Here is a 17015-nt window from a genome sequence, read left to right as displayed (position 1 = left end):
CTTAAGCTCATCTAGTTCCAACCCCCTGCCATGGGCAGGGACACCTCGCACTAAACCATGCCACCAAGACTCCATCCAACTGGCCTTGAACACTGCCGGGGATGGAGCATTCACAACTTCCTCGGGCAACCGGTTCCAGTGCCTCAGCACCCTCACAGTAAAGAACTTCTTCCTTATATCTAACCTAAACTTCCCGTTTAAGTTTGAACCCATTACCCCTTGTCCTATCACTACAGTCCCTAATGAAGAGTCCCTCCCCAGCACCCTTGTAGGCCCTCTTCAGATACTGAAAGGGCCCCCTTCAGATACTGGATATACAGATACTTTTTTATCACTTCTCTTCTCTGAAATAACAGGCTTATACTGAAGTATCTTCAATGCAACTCCTTACAGCTTTAAAAAAGCTGATAGGAAAAGTGTTGACTAATGTATATATGAAAAGCTTTACTACATATTAGAAGATCAAGTGCAGTAAGAATCAATAAAAAGATAATAATCGACCAGAAACAGATGTAACAAGCACGGCATTGTGAAAAATAGCCTATACAGGGATATATCTAACCAGGTGCAATTACTTAACACTCATTGTGTTCACAGATAACTATATCTATTCATATGGCATAAGGAACAGCAAGCAATCCCTCTCAAGCAGGAGTTCTTCCATTTCACAATGATTTCTTGGCTGCATTTGGTATTATTTCTGGAAGTTTCATTTCTTTCTGGCAGTGCTTCAGGCACCATTCCATATGCATTGCTTTACCTCCTTTGCATTTTTGTACCTCCAGCCCTGCCCCTGCTTTGGTCATCTGTTTAAACCATCAGGGAGAGCTTTACCTGAGTTTACGTCACAAGGGTAAAAAAAAAAGTGAAGTTTATTCATTGAGACATTATGTTAGGCTTTTAGCCTCCAGTTTCGGAAAAAGGTTACAAAAAATCATAATTACGCAATAAAATGCTACTTTATGCTTGAAAGTAAAATTCCTCCTTAGCTATTTTGGGCTGAATTATCTTCCTCTGGTAGACCACATGGCAAGATGTGAGTCCCAGTGATCCTCTTGCTTGGGTCTTTGTCCACCAAATATACTAGTTTGGCTTTGCCCTCCTTTTTAATTCAAATAAAGTACTTAGTGTCAGCCAGTAGGTTCCTATCTGTGGCATTCGTAAGCATTTCTGAGAATACAGACCTCGCCCCCATCCTGCCTTCCCCCTTCCCTGCTGGTATTTTGAGTGCTATCTTGCTCCTCCATCTACAGCACAAGAGGCATGTTAAAACACTTTCCTTGTTTTACAGGATTCCATGTATTAAGGACATTCACGTGATCATTCAGTTCATCTTACAATCCTAAGGAGGGCATAGGAGATAGATAGTAACAAAATCTAAAATTTTGTCACAATGAAGTAAAACAAAAAAGTCTGCTGTACTAGTTTGGCTCTACTTTAAAACTGCCATAGATTTTGGAATACATTCCAAAAAACTTCTAATTTTACAGTACATCTTTCAAACAGATCAAAGGGGGGGGTGGAGAAAAAAAAAAGACACCTCTTAAATACAGCCAACTTCTTTGTATTTTCCTCCACTCAATAAAATCAAAGAATATATGAGGTTTTTGGCTTCCTGTCAATGCCCAAGCAATGCAGGAAAGAAAACCACCAATTACCTGACCGCTGGAACGAGAGAGATCAAAGAGATGCTCAAGACTGCCCTCTTGGCCACGTGTAGAAGACCAGTCCACCCTGACTTAGACAACTATATGTTGATAAGGATAGGATACTGCTCTCATTATTATTATTAAACACATAACAGAAAAAGCACACAGACACTGAAGATGAAGCCATTGTGAATTTATACTTTACAGTAAACAAATGTAAGGAAGTGTGGGCCTATATTTCAGGACAGCAATAAAAACCTGTTGTAGAATTATTGTGCAAGTGCATGACTCATCCACTGATGTTACAAGTGAATAACATGCACTGGCAAGCCAATTACAGCTTATGTAACACAGAGCTAACCTTCTAGTTGTTCAGCAGTCTAGAATCCAGACTTATGGAGAATATATATTTAATTCTTAATTAATAATAATATAGCAAGTAGAAAACCTAATCTTCTGTAACAGCAATGGATGAAAAAAAAGACAGAGTTCTTGCTAAAGATGAAAATCTATTACTAAAGGCACTCTGTTTTAACACTAGAACCTGGCTATTAGGCAGTAAGGAGGAGTACTGAAATAAGATTATCCTGTCGTTTAAATTCTATAATAATGCTGGGGGATCATTTGCGTATCTATTTTTCGCATCCTCCCTGTGACAGTTTACGTAAGACAAAAGGTAGGTGTGCTTGTTTGCCTTATTAAAACAACACTCCTACCTGAGACCAGTGAAGTTTCTTTACAATGATTTTTCAATTTCAGCCTACAGTTTAACAATGACTCATTGCCCTTTTTTTCCATAATGTGAAGGAAACATGCAAAAATGTCTTTGTTATTACTGAAGCAAAATGACCTATTTACACCTGCTTTACAGAATTATCTTTAAGAAAGGCATGGATGAAAAAAGATTAAACTTTCCTTGAGAGGACAGAAGGACAGGAATAGCACAATAAGGAACTGATTAAATACTCTCTTTGATATGCAAACGAAAGAGCCAGGCAGACCAAAAGAGTGCAGGATAGGAAAACTGTGAAGCAAACAGCAGGGAATCCAGAAGAAAGGATACCAAAATGCTTGAAGTCAAAGCTTGGAAAAACGCTAAATTTGGTGTCACAGATATTCAGGAAATTCAAGACAGAGCTTCAAATCAAAGATGACATTTTAAAGCCAGCAAAAATGTGATGCTGATGAAATAAATGATTCGTATTCTAGTCCCATTTGTGTAAAATCACTTTTTCATGCTTGTGTGTACACTTTTATTGAAATATGTTGATTCAGTTATTTACACTTGTACACGGCAAGACACACATCTGAAAATGTACTGATTAAATATTGTCTTTCCAAGCACATGTGAACATATTTGAGAAAAATCCACCTCTTTCTATAAAGCGAAGCAGACAAGTGTTTCCCAGAGGCTGCTCTTCACTCCTTCCCGCTACTGGAACAAGGGTGAACAGCTTTAAGCTGACAGAGGGCAGATTTAGATTAGATATCAGGAAAAAAATCTTCACTATGAGGGTGGTGAGACATTGGAACCGGTTACCCAGAGAATCTGTGTTCAAGCCCTGGCAGTGTTCAAGGTCAAGTTGGATGGGGCTTTGAGCAACCTAGTCTAGTCAAAGGGGCCTGTGGTAGGGGGTTGGAACTAGATGATCTTTAAGGTCCCTTCCAATCCAAACTGTTCTGTGATTCTATGACACTGTTGGAGATGGAGATGGTGCCAAGAAGCACCCCTGCCTGCCTGCCAGGCCAGTCATCCAGCAGAACCCACCCAACTGCACCCCTGACTCAGAGCCCATGGCTGCTCCACCACAGCAATGATGACCCTGCCAGCTGCCACTCAAATTCAGAGGTGGAAAAGCCTTCTGCTGTCAGGTAGCAGAGCTATGAAAAATACAGTACTGAGCAAAACCACCTTTAGAGTCACATCGCCCAGCAAGCCTGTGGAAATGGTATGATGTATTTCTTGTGGTGATCCATGCTCTCTTATACACAGCAGGTAGTTGAAATTTGGTTGCTTCCACATGATTGTCAAACTCACGTATGCATTCAAGTGTTTAATAATTTCCAGTAATGCTTGCCAACTTCCACGCAGCCTTTCTAGCATTTCTGTTCCCTCTGAGTACTGCAAGTTTTCTGGCAATATAAATCCTTTAGTTTCGAAGACAGTTTTCAGTGTAACCTCTCTCTACCACAGAACTGCAATGCCTGCTACGCTGCTTATATTTCCATTATGTTTATCTTCATTATAGTCTGCCTCAACAGATGCATAAATTATTACCAGCATTCACCATACTTTTGTAGCCTGCAGTATAGTTTGAGAAAACCATGCACTGGATTTTACTTTTTTTGGGACATTCTTGTTAAGACTTGGTACTATGCTTTAATTCACCACTTTTTTATGAAGACAATGAAAGCAGTGGGATATCACAGCAAAGGGAGGGACATAGTGGCCACACTTGTTCTACAGAAACTTTATTACTGATAGGAAAAAAATAAAGGAAGAGCGCAGTCCTGCTAAAGTAAACACATTTAACCTGAAAATCAATGAGGAAAGTGATGGGGAATCCTAACATGTCATTTTCGAATCAATTTTGAGAGCACTATTACAATTATATTGATATACAATTTTACAGTTGACTGGAACACATGTATCCGGGGATTAATGGGAAGCATGTTAGGCAACAAGTGGAAACAATCACTCTCCTACAAAAACAAACAAGTGAACATTTCAGCCCAGAAGGAAAGGAGGCTTTGGGTTTGATTTTTCAATAAGTAACACAGCAGAGAGCCAGATCTTTTCAATCCAGCAAGGGAAACAGTGCTTGCACAGCTACAATTATATAAGAGGAATCAGAGACACCCAGCAACCTGTTTAACAAGCAGTGGACTCATTCAGTGTCAGCGGACGCTAAGCTGGCATAGTGACTGATGGCACACACCTCTTCATGTAAGACTGCCAATATCTTAAATTCTTGGTCAGCATTGGCTGCTGCCCCGGCAGTGTGACCTCTCCGATGAGACTGAGAAAGGGTTATACGTCTTTCCCTGGGCAGCACAGTCCTCAGAGCCTCTCCAAGCCTTGCACTGTAACCACTCCTGAAACTTGTAAATGGAGAGCACCAGGGGGTGGAAGAAGCAACAGAAGCAGAACCAAATGGGACAAGAAATGTGTACGTTACCAGCTCCCTGACCCTGAAACCAAAGCCTCTTTCTCTTTTCTTTGTCTTGGGTATGGGAATATAGTACAATGACTATTCCTGCAATTTTAAACACAAGCTGTTCTCATGACTCCTTGTGATCAAGAAAATTTGAAATCTTATCCACTTTAACAAACTTACTTTTTCCTACCCTAAACTCTAAATGGACTAGTTCTCCCGTTCTTAGCTTACTTCCCTGCTCCCCTCCCACAAGGGCCACCTTAGCCATCCTCAAGCCTCACCTGAATTCTGAGCAGGTAAAGTCTTTTTCTTGCTTCCCTTACCTCAGATTAGTAAGCACACTTAGTTTTATGCTAATCAATATGAACAGTTACTCTAAAACTTGCAATATTTAGCTGTTTGCCACTATAAACATTATTTCTCCATACTGTGGAATTGGTTGCCTTTCAGTATTAAGTGAATCTAGAAACATGTCATGTAGCCTTCAAAAGGTCTACTAAATCTATTTAGCCATCCAAAACAGTAATTTTTTTAATTACTTATTAGTTCACAACATGGTTTATTTTTCTTCATGCTATGTCTGTATTTGCTTATTAGCAATATCAGAAAACCCCATCACCGTTCCTAGGGTCATTTTTATTTTGCTTCTAACTGGCTTTTACTCAGAACTCTTGTACCACATCTTACCTGTGGGCTGCATCCTGTTACATCATGTACAGCCTCAAGCAAGACACTGGCCTTTATAAATACAAGATCTGTTCCAATGCCAGAATGTGCTAAGAATTTTAAAAAGTATTTAGTTCTGTAAAACAAATGTCAATTTGCCTAAAATTCTTTTGCAGTGATAGAGATTTTTTTTCTGTACATACTCACTTAATTCTTCTGTAAATTCTAATATGTCTTTAAAATGAAAGATTTCTACAAGGTAAGGTGAGACTGAAAATGAGAAGAAACAGGAAAAGAAAATGACATCGCTCTCTTCAACAGCAAAAAGGTTTTTGCAAGAACACATTCTCAAAAGAATGATTCACAGATCTACTGGCTCATACCTGTATGAAGGCAATTCCAATTCCTTGTTGCTTTGGTGCATTTATTTAGTTAAAAAGTAAGGTTTCTGTCTAAATATTTATGTGTTTTCCATACTACAGCATTGAAAAGTAATAAATACAAAAAAGCAGCTCTGATTCAGTTCGCTGATTCTTCCTTATTTTACATCCATTTTCATATTTCAGTGCAGACTAGCTGTTACTGTCACTAATGACTTAAACTGCCTGCCCATGATCTGAAGAAGGATAATGGGAAATGCAGAACTGTGTTGGAACTGACTCCAAGACAAACAAACTAGACATTTTTCTTCAGTACCTCATTAAGAAATGAAATGCAGCATTGCAGTCATTCAGGAAAGCTATTTTCCCTCCATCATTATTAAGTAAGAGGCTGTTTTTCATAAATTTGCCATGCAGGAGAAGTTAGTGAAAGACTGCATATTTCTTATATCTCACACTAGGGTTTGTTTTCTCTTCTTTAACTTCCTATTTCCTACTCAGCATTTCAAAGCACAGAACTAGAAAAAATTCTAGGAAAATCAGGAACTATTTCTTTGTCTTTAACAAGAAATCTTTGGAATTCTTTGTCTACCTATGGGCACTGTGCTAACAGAAAGATGTGGGAATGCGGAGGATGTTCAACTGACAGTAACTGAGACATAGAAAACACGACCAGGGACTAAAGATTGTAGGGACTGTGAACATGTAGTCTTCCACAGTCCTCCACTGCATGAGAGTTTACCACAATAAAGGAAATATTCACTTTCTCTCTACCTACTGGGGACAAGGCAAAAAAGTTCTGGCCAAATTTGCAGAAAGAAAATTCTTCTTGATATTGAAGCCAAATCTAATTACCAGGCTGGAGAGCCACTGGAATAGCTTACATAAGATTAAATGAATCTTATTGTTTAAGAAACAAACCCCAAAACCCTGGATGCCCAAGGATGGTTGAAGGACATCGGCTGAGGTCAGGTGAACAACCTGCTTGCTCCAGCCCTCCATGCCAAACCTGCACAGCTGTAGCTGCCCTGGTGTTTTAAACATACTGCTCCAGAGCTCACTCTGACACATCACTAACTTCCCAAGCAGAGCACAACAAACAGCCACCAAATTCTGAAACTGGGCACTGTTTGCATTACATACATTATGCTTATGCCTGTCCACGTCACAATTTGCAAGAGTATTCATATTATCATTACTCAGTTCAGGATTATTTCAGTCTCACCTGTTCCAGTCCTCTTTTGGTGGCCTTGGCACCTCTCAAAGTGCCTGGGTGTGTGATATATTCCTTACTGCAGCAGCTAAGTTTCAGCATTGAACTGAGAAGTACATTATCTGAAAAGGATTTGCTTTTTAGGCTTTCATAAAAAAAAAATTTAATTATCATTAAGTATAATCTTTTTGGTGCTCTGGATATTTAGGATAACTGTACTTCCTAAAACATTTTGGCTTCCCTTCATACTCTTGTCATAAGGTACATAGGAAAAAGCAATAAGAAACAAAATGTACAAAGCAATCACATCCTAAGTGATTTTGTAATTTCAGGAAAGGTGTTGAATCAAGGCATAGAAGACACATCAGTAGTTCTTGGGTTAGTCAGAGACTTCTTGTATACAATAGGTAGGCTACAGCTACATAGGCTGTATGTATATATATATACACACACCTCAACTTGTCACCTGCACAGAGCTGTAAAAAACCTCTCTGCATTTCAAATAAATATGAAAGCTAAATTTGCTAATAATGTGGATATCAGCTAAGGCTCTATCATCTTCCTGTTGAATTTAACAGGTGTATCTCTGCCAGTTTGTCTGGCATCCAGGCCTTGTATATCTACATTACAGTGGTGAGGCTATGGCAGAAACCCAAGAATACATATGTCAGAGATGCACTAATCACAAGAAGTCTTGGTCTTTAAAATACCTAACAAACTAAGAGGTTTCATGGGCTGATGTGTCCTACTTCCAAAAGGCTTGATAGTTCCCTGAGTGGGCTAGCAGCATACAGGCTGGTCCCAGCTAGGACATACCCATGCTAACAATTCCTGCAAAGTTATCTCAAGGCCAGAGGACATTTTAAATTAAAATGTTTTAAGTGAAAAGCTTTCCACAGTGGAGTTAAGAACCAGGCAGGCTTTAATGTCACATCAGTTCACATTGAGACAGCAGTAGGAAGCCACACAGTATTAGAAGTGCACCACCACCACTTGAATCATTTAGTCATTTATAAAACTGCAAGTGCGTTCCCTTCGGTGCCTGGTGTTTCACCCGGTTCTAAGCGCATATATCAACCACACCAAAGTAGTATCCTATGCACAAACATTTACAAAAAATCATTTGTACCTCTCATCTTGGACACAATATTGTAGTCGGTAGATACTAGCTTGCTTACTTACATCAATTCTGTCAAGTGACAGAAAATAAGGTGTTGACCACAAAAGTATAAAGGCACTATTACAACTCTCTCCATGAAGGAAATATCAAATTACATTGGAAAGGCCACAGAAAGGCCACAAGTGAGCATTAATGCACATTTCTTTACTCTTGAATTACTGGATTTTATCATCACTGCAGCTGAAATCAAGAGACACTAAATGAGCTATTACGACATCAAGGAGCACTTTTACCAAAGTTAATTTGTGTGTTCTCATTTCAGAGCATAGGGCACAGTTGGTGTAGACAAGTCAGACCTCTTTTTTTTTTCGCTAGTCCCAAGTGAGGGGACTGTAACTTGGTCATATGAAACAGAGTCCAAAGGACTCCCTGTGAAAGCCAAAAAGCCCAAAGGACTGCTCTGACCCCTGTTCAGAAGACAGACTGTCGCCGCATGAGACCAGAGCTCAGGAATAAATAAAATATGATATTCTACCAATAGTTTGTAAAAGACAAACCTCCTGCCCTCCTCCCCTCCTTTAGTGACTGATTAATTCCTTTATTCTTTTTGATGTCCCTTAGTAATTCTAATTTCCATAAGCAGAAATAAGAAGCCTGGGAAGGCTTTGGAAATTTTGTCCATAAGAGGTAATCAGTCCATCATCTCTCAGAAAGGAAAGTTCTTCAGAACAAGTAAATAATATTTTTGTTAATGTACACTCCACAAAAGAAGATGGTATCAGCTTGAATCTATATTTATCTGAAGAAAAAGGACGAAATCTGAAATGTAAGTGAGTCAAAATACTGCCAGCCATAAGCAGTATTTCTAGACAATGTTTGGTGCAGTTGATAACAAGATGAAGGAAGAAACAGAAGAGTTTGTAATCAAGATGTCAAAGTACAGACTAGGAGAACTTGTGGATTGACATTATCATTTGAAGCTGAAAAATGGGAGATTCTAACAAAAACTATTCTGCAGGTATTATGACTAAAATGAAGTTAAAATAGAGGTGATTCAGCTGAAAGGCACTGCTACGAATAAAATCTGAATGGAAAAGACCAAGTTAAAAAAAGTTAGCCCATAAAAGACAGATATCACAATTCACTGTGATGAAGTGATCAAGAATCTTATTAAATATACTGTGCAATAGAAAAGCAAGTCAAAGTTAACAGTACAAAAAAATTACATTTAACTAAAGAATAATGAAGGGACAGAGGGCAGAAGGAAGAGACAAGAGAAGAATATACTGAACCAAGCTGAAGAAGAATCATTATTATTCTAAAAGGAAAGAACTATAAAGAAAATTGAAGAAATACAATGATTAACATAATCACAACGGTTAACACAAAAAAGTGAGACCTTTAGCTACTCATCTAATCAAATCTTTGAACAGTCTAAGATTTACCCATTATTAATAAAAATGGGTTACAAAAGCAATTAGTTTGACAAACAATTTGCCTACAGAAATGAAATGATTCGGGTTTTGGTTTTGGGGGGTTTTTTTGGGGTGGTTTTTTTTTTTTTCCCAGGAAAACCACTACTTGTGGTGTCAATTCATTCTACATTCCCTTATAGTCACTGCATTTAAACTTTTAAACTCTTTTCCACTATGATCTTCAATTAATATTAAAATGCTTGAGACCATTTATTTGAGGTCAAATTCAGTCTCATCTATCTGAAAGCACCTAGAGGGTTAGTTCCATCAACTGCCTTTAGTTTTCTCACGTTAAATGGAGAAGAGCTGAAGTGGAGAGATGCTTTCTGACTATAAGCCTGCCTTTTAAAATTATCCACATAAGGTTTATTATTTTATTCTGTATGCACAGTATGATGTCATCCCTAATAAAACCAAATTTCAGTATGTCTTTCCATCACTAAAACTTCTCATGTAAAAGATGTGTCTATGGACTGAACATACATGCAATGCTCTTCATGAGAAGATGAGGTGAGAAGAAAGATATGAGAGGGATGAAAAATTGACCTTTATCTGCTACTTTGCCCCCAGTCCTGAAATTTCCTATCCACAAGTGTAGCAGAAACAGGGTCCTTTAAAAACTATTCAAATGCTAGAGTGATCACTCTGCTGCATGTTTGAAAGGCTGTGCTGATTTGTGGTTTTTGTTTTTCAGCTAGTTCCTGCCCTGGTGAGAACCACTGTGGTGGCAGCCTGCCTCCCATCACTATTGTGGCAGCATAAGAACCACGTCCATGTTGGACACACTGCTTCTGAAACACTCAGAGTTATACCAGAGGGTTGTCCCTTTGGACTCTGTCAAAATGCTGCTGGTTTAAATGCACTTCAACCATGCACTTCTGTTTTAAACATGCAGGAATGAAAGAGAAGGGCCAAGCAAATGTTAAAGTCATATGGCCAGCACTGAGCTGTAGACATGGCATCTGGAAAGAACTAGAGTATCAGTTATCAGTTAACCTGCAGTTGACCTACTGCAGTTTTTGTCTTGGTCAGTTTGTCCATTGGTCTGTCTTACTCCAAAAACCCTTTGTTACTCACTTACTGGATTGGCAATAACTGTCATGCAAACTGTCAATGAACATTCTAATTTACACAAACTTCTCCAATTTACTATAGAGTTACATTTGTTTTGTTTGGAATCATGTCAAGGTATGACCTAAAGAGTGATTTATGAAGTCTGGGAAACAGATTTCATTTTAAAAATACAACCAAAACCAACCTGATTTCAGATCTATTAACTCAGATGTGCTGATACTTTTGTTTGAATTTATCTCCTTTTGGGAAGCACAACTCAAAAATTGTCATAATGAAAGCTCATTTTAGCAATAATGTGGATGATTTGACAGAAATATTAAATATGTTGAAGGAAGTGAGTAATTCCATTATCCGGAACTTTTATGTTACGGGGCATGAAACCAGCAGCACATCTACAATGCTAATAGGATTCTAGAATACTAATCAGACCTTGGGTATTTATACAATAATTCATGATAAGGGGAATGTGTATGTGAAAGAACTTAGTAATCTGCAGCTTAAATACTATTCAAAAGAAGAATGGCCATCTGGAGTGGCAGAAAACCAGAGCAGTAAAACAGCTAATGTAAAAAGTACCAGCATATTACTAGAATTAGCAGTAACAGTAACAGCAAGGGAGAAATTTACAGGAAGGATAGCAGATGCATTTGTGTAACAGATCTAGTCTTAGCATTTGATGACAGCTTACCTGAAAGAGGTGTATGAATAACTCCTCAAAAGTACAAAAGTTGCTTTCCTGTCTGTGTATTGGGCAGTGGTTTACAAAGTCATAGAGCTGTGCAGTAAGCCTATAATGTCCTCCAAACCCTTGGGGTGGTCCCTGGCCCACACACGGTCTGTACAGTGTCTCGTCTCAAAGATAACCATAGGGTGGATCTCAAGATAGGGTCACAGTTCTCTCTCCATATTTGATACAACCCCACTGCCCAGTGGAAGATCTTCCAGGGTCATTTTGCTTTTTCCTGGGATGGGAGTCAAGCAAGCACAGAAGAAAAAGTGTGCGAGGCCTCTCTGTAAGTCAGGACATTTCCTTCATCTCTTCATAAAAAGATGTATGGATTGAAAAGATTAAGCATGAGAACGGAAGTTTGCCCTAAGGCACAAAGCTAAATTTACTCTCACTAAAATTCAGAAGGCAGCCACTGTACAGCACAATGCAAGTGTTAATCCTTCAGCCAAGATGAAAGAGAGGCAAAGGACAGCTAATGCTTAATTGAAGCGGCCAGCGCAAAACATCCTGGCTGCATATTTCTAATAATTTGTTGTTGTTAAGTTTTTTATGTTTTTTATTTTATTGTTGGTGAGGGGTTTTTTTTAGCAAATCACAGATCAGGGAAAACTGTACATCACCAAAGTTTCCAGTTCTGTTGCATATGGAGAAAAGAAGGATGCTGAATTCACGAGATCTCCATAGTATTAGTGCTCATTTGTAGCATCAGAAGGGGGCACCGCAATTCTAGTATGTGACCACATGGCTTCAGGCAGTGCCAAACAGCTCGTCCTAGCCAAACTACTGGATTAAGCACACGATTTTTGGGAAAGATCAGTTCGAAAGCTCAAATCCAACAATCACTGCTGAGTACAGATTACAAAATGTTGTAAATGTTGCAACATTAAATCCTATTTCCTACAAAAAATGCAATTCCCCATCCTGGATCCCATGGCGTCTTTTATCTTCAGTTCTTCTACCACACAGATGGTTGCTGCTCAGGAGCCAATAATTTCACTGGCATCTTTATGTCTTCTCTTTGCAAATTCTTCTCACGAAAGACTCCTGTAGAGTATCCAGCCTTCCTGAAAACTACCCAATCTGAAACCATGTGGATATATAAATGGCTATGTGATAGGTTAAGCACCTTGTGCAGGGTCCTGCCTAGCTCATAGAATCAACTAGGATGGAAAAGATCTTTTAAGATCATCAAGTCCAACCTGGAACTTGGCCCTTGTTTGACTTGTAGTACTCTTCTCCTTCTTGCTTTGCCAACCAAAGATGACACAGGAGGAGTTGCTTGTGTTGTTACCTGTTCAGAAATAGTTCACCTCAAAGTTGTAGCTGTAGCCACGGTACAAAAAAAACTATGCTTTTGTTTCCTCAGATCAAAGATACTTTCAGACTTAATCTTTTATGTGTATTTGTGTAACAGTCCTCTAAAATACCAAACTTGAACTACAGAAGAAGGAAGACCAAATAACTTGTCCTTACATGAGTTGGAAATCACCAACACCAGTGAATTAATTGATTACAATTCATTATTGATTAATTAATTACTGATTTATTCCAATCAGTATAAAAAGCTTTTCATACCTTCTGTTGCTCTAAAACCCCAAATCCCTACCATTAAAATATTGCCCCAACACTATTATACAATTATTTTGTTTTATGCATACGCACCTACACCACAAGCATGTGCAGCCTTAGAAGTAATACCTTCAGAACTCAATACCTTTCTTGCAGAACCTTTATAACAAAACCAGAGGTTTTATAAGTACAATAAATACAAAAGAGAACTTCTTCCTTATTACTTTATTTACCAAATTTTTATCTGACATAACACTATCCTCCTGGCAGTGTTGATTTTCACCTACTATATTTTATAATGACCTGTCAACGTGATTTGGCAAGTTTTTCCTGTCTCATGTCTGATGCGATGTGCCTGCTGAGCACCTTCCTTCAATACTTTGTGCTCTTCAAAATTTACTGGCAATTTCCTGTTTTCAACTCATGTATGCTTTAAAAAAACCCAACTCTCCTGATAATCACATTTCCAAACACATTTTTAAGCCAGTTCCTGTAGGTATTTACTCATGTGAATAAACCATATGCTGATGAAATAATTCCAGTAATTACTAACACAGGGATTATGTGCAGAGAAGAAATCTGGACTGTAGAATCCCTAGGGAAAGTACCAAGTGAGGCACGTACAGATAACTTACCGATCAAATAGTTCTCCACCTGTGACCAATTCCAGAACAAGGCTGATTTCTGTAGGGGTCTCAAATATCTCCTTCAGTTTTATCTGGTAAAAGGTAACAAAAAGGATTTATTTTGCTTATTTGTCTTCTCTCTGAGCATATCACAGGGCCAACAGCAGGAAAAACACCAGAGTCAATAAAGCAGAGGATGGTACCAACTGAAGTTGGTGTGTCATCTACCTTGCAGTTAAGCGAGTCATTGTGCATGTTCTCTCCCACCTCCGTTTTTTCTTTGCTACTTTTATCTCCTTTGCAATCCCTTTTTTTTTTTTTTTGTTATTTTCACACTCCTTGTACCTCAGCAACCTCTGTGTAACACAGGAGTTTAAGATGATAAGTTTGTTAGTGCTTCCCAACACCTGTCTGCCAGTCTTTCAGAATAACTGAAGGTAAGACCTTCCCCACCCTTCTAGGACTGACAACACCAACTTTGCCTTTAATCTAGAGAACTTCTTTTGCATAATATCTCACTCAACGCTGTTAAAAATTCAACATTTTATTTTAAAGTGGAAGTATAATTCAACAGTCTTCCAAACTAAGCTGCTACTGTGCTCATGAGAACCCAAAGCTTTAATCCAGGACTCTCCCAAGTCTGTATAGGCGAGCCAGTAATTTCTCAGGAAAAGAAAGAATTTTAAAAACTCAAAAAAAACCCCAACCAAAAACCAAAACCAAAACCAAAACCAAATGTGGAGTCAAAGAACAAGGCTAAACTTACAATGTTTGGATGCGACAGGCGAAGAAGAACTCCTATTTCTGTGCGGACAATTTTCTTGTCTACCTGGTTAAAAGTGGGGAGGAAAAAGTGAAAAATTTATTTCTATGTTCACCATAGAAGCTTCTAGCTGGAAATTTCTAACTTCACAGGAAAATATGTAAGAACAGCATTTCTAGTTCTCCTAGGAGAATATGTTGATGTGAGACACACAAATCAAATATACTGTAAGGAGTAATTTTCCTTTAACATGAGAAAAAACCCCAGCTGCATCTAGTAAATGATTACAAACAAATGCACATGTAAGTCACAAGAGAAGTAGAATATAGGAGAGACATCTAAAAAGATGCTAAGATTCCTTTTTACTCAAGTTCTGCCCTTTTCTGTTGCTATTTATGTCAGTTCAGTTTTCGCCAGGATAGCTTCCTTTTGACACGTTGTTCAGCAGCTGTACTGGAAAAAGTTTTCTCCACATAGGATGTGCACAACAAAGCAGTGTAACGTACTGCTTAGAACAAAAGAGTGATGCTAAGGTCAAATGCCCCCAGCCACAGAGTGTAAGGTTTAACTTCAACTTGCAACAGATATATCTAACAATGCTCTATTAATGCAAAAGACTATCTGTTGGTTAAACCTCTGAGAGGATTAGCCCTTCCCCTTCCCTCCCTTCTCAAATTGCAGTCTTTAGCAATCCAGGCACAACCTATGTGCTGTTGGGGGACACCGGTCACTTCTCACAAAGAAATGCAGACATAGGGAGTACTTCACTCAGGAAAGACAATTGCGACTCTCCCAGAACTTGAATGCTTAAGCAAGCAAGAAAGGAAAATGCTTGTAAGCAAGCTATGGATGCTTTTATGTTGCTAAGGTAATTAATACATTTATGAAGAAACTATCTGGTTTGCAAACATTCTCACAAACCCTAGATAAATCCTACACTGATGACAATTATAAACTTATTTCTTCTACAGCGCTTTTCATCTCAGGGGTTACAAAACGAAACAGAGTCAGCAAGTTAAATCACTACCTGTTTCCAAACTGATGACACAGATGACATCAAGCAAAACATTTTTAAGGGAGGGGGTTGTGTGGGGGTTTTTTAGTGCAGACTTTTTATCAAACACACGTTTTTGTTTTGGTTTGGGTTTTTTACATCATATGGGAAATGAACAGCCATAATACATAAACCTTTGAAAAGGACCTAAAACTACCTTTCAATCCTTAGTGAGGAAGACGCATGCTTAAAAAACAATCCCTTTTTTTTATCACCTAAAAGATGTAGTCCTCAGTATTTCATTTTTTTCCAGAAACAACACAATCCAAGTATCAGTCATATTCAGAATTGCAGGATAGGAAGAATTTCATTCTCTCTTTGTGTCAGTCAGGAATGATTTCAGATTAGTAATGCCACAGTGCTCTGACACTGGTGTAAACAAGTGGAAACTCATTGACATTTAACCTCTTTCAGTGGCTCTGCCAGAAAGCAAACTTAAAGAAAGAAGAAAGAACTTTGGACAGATTCAGTGCACATAAGAACCAGCAGAAAGCAAAAATCAAAAAGGAATTACATAGTCCGTTACCTGAACACCGAATTGGAGGTAAAGAACATGGTCAGTAACTAAACCTTCACATGCAAATGCCTGCTCTGGGCTCAAACACAGGATCCTTTCAGGTTCATGACCATCACGGGCTTTATAAACTTTACTGCCTCCTACTCTGAATGCAAGTATTTCTTTGCTCTTGCTCGCTACATAAATACTGAGCAGCAGGTTTGAAGAATGGTCTGCTGTGCAGTTTTCTTAAAATGCTGTTAGCACCAGCCTGTGGTCTTACCCATTTTCAACATCCCATTGGCATTAGTGCTATAATTCAACTCTGGGTTACTTTTGTGAGCACAACTGCACAGCCAGGGGCCCCAAACATCTCTGCTTGGTAGCAAGGGGAACTTGATGATTCAGAGAGTAATACAAGCCTGGACTGTTTTCACATGCTTTGCACCTCAGACATGATCAGAAATATTGCATGGACAGTCATTTCCCCAGGATACCTGTTTAGATACCTGTGTAATACACCTTATCCAAAAGGACCACTACAAACTGAACAACCTACTACTTGTTTTCTGCAGTTTTGAAAATGTTTGTGCATCAAGCATTCCTGGCAACAAGTATGGAACAGGCTGCCCAAACTAAAGATGCTTCCTTTTGGCACTGAGTAGTTACAGCTGAAAACCTGTAGAGGCCTCCTCTCATCTTGCAGATTACTCTTCGTGCTCACACTAATTCTGTACCAGGTTGTGAGAATGACTAGTTGGTTGATTTTAACATGGGTGCTATTTTACTGAGCTGTATTTTCTGTTTGCAAACTTGAAATTGCAAGCAATCAAGAGGCTTTTGTTGTGATATGCCTATGAAGCAGCATGCTCCTATAGTACATCAACGCCAATTTGAGAAGTCATTTGCCAGGTCATCCTAAAATGGTTACTTATCAATTCTTCACCACTGACCTAGGCACGAAGATGTCACTGCTCATAGACCAGAAAAATAAAATTTGTTAGATAGTCCATAATTACTAAAACCCACATCCATATGCATC

The 17015-nt window shown here is 38.7% G+C and overlaps 1 protein-coding gene across 4 annotated transcripts in view; it reads right to left on the bottom strand.

Moving 5' to 3' along the window:
- Positions 1 to 17015, bottom strand: part of CAMK4 (calcium/calmodulin dependent protein kinase IV) — a 157026-nt gene that overhangs the window by 64734 nt on the left and 75277 nt on the right. For all 4 annotated transcript variants that reach the window (XM_030511383.1, XM_030511379.1, XM_030511380.1 and 1 more), the window contains 2 exons: positions 14427 to 14489; positions 13670 to 13752 (listed from right to left, as the gene is read on the bottom strand). In XM_030511383.1, the coding sequence (XP_030367243.1) occupies positions 13670 to 13752; positions 14427 to 14489 (146 nt within the window). The remainder of the gene's footprint in view (positions 1 to 13669; positions 13753 to 14426; positions 14490 to 17015) is intronic.

This window comes from Strigops habroptila, chromosome Z (genome assembly GCF_004027225.2).
Source record: "Strigops habroptila isolate Jane chromosome Z, bStrHab1.2.pri, whole genome shotgun sequence".
Classification (NCBI taxonomy): domain Eukaryota; kingdom Metazoa; phylum Chordata; class Aves; order Psittaciformes; family Psittacidae; genus Strigops; species Strigops habroptila.
The sequence above is the reverse complement of the archived record's forward strand: the minus strand, read 5'-3'. Positions and strand labels throughout refer to the sequence as shown.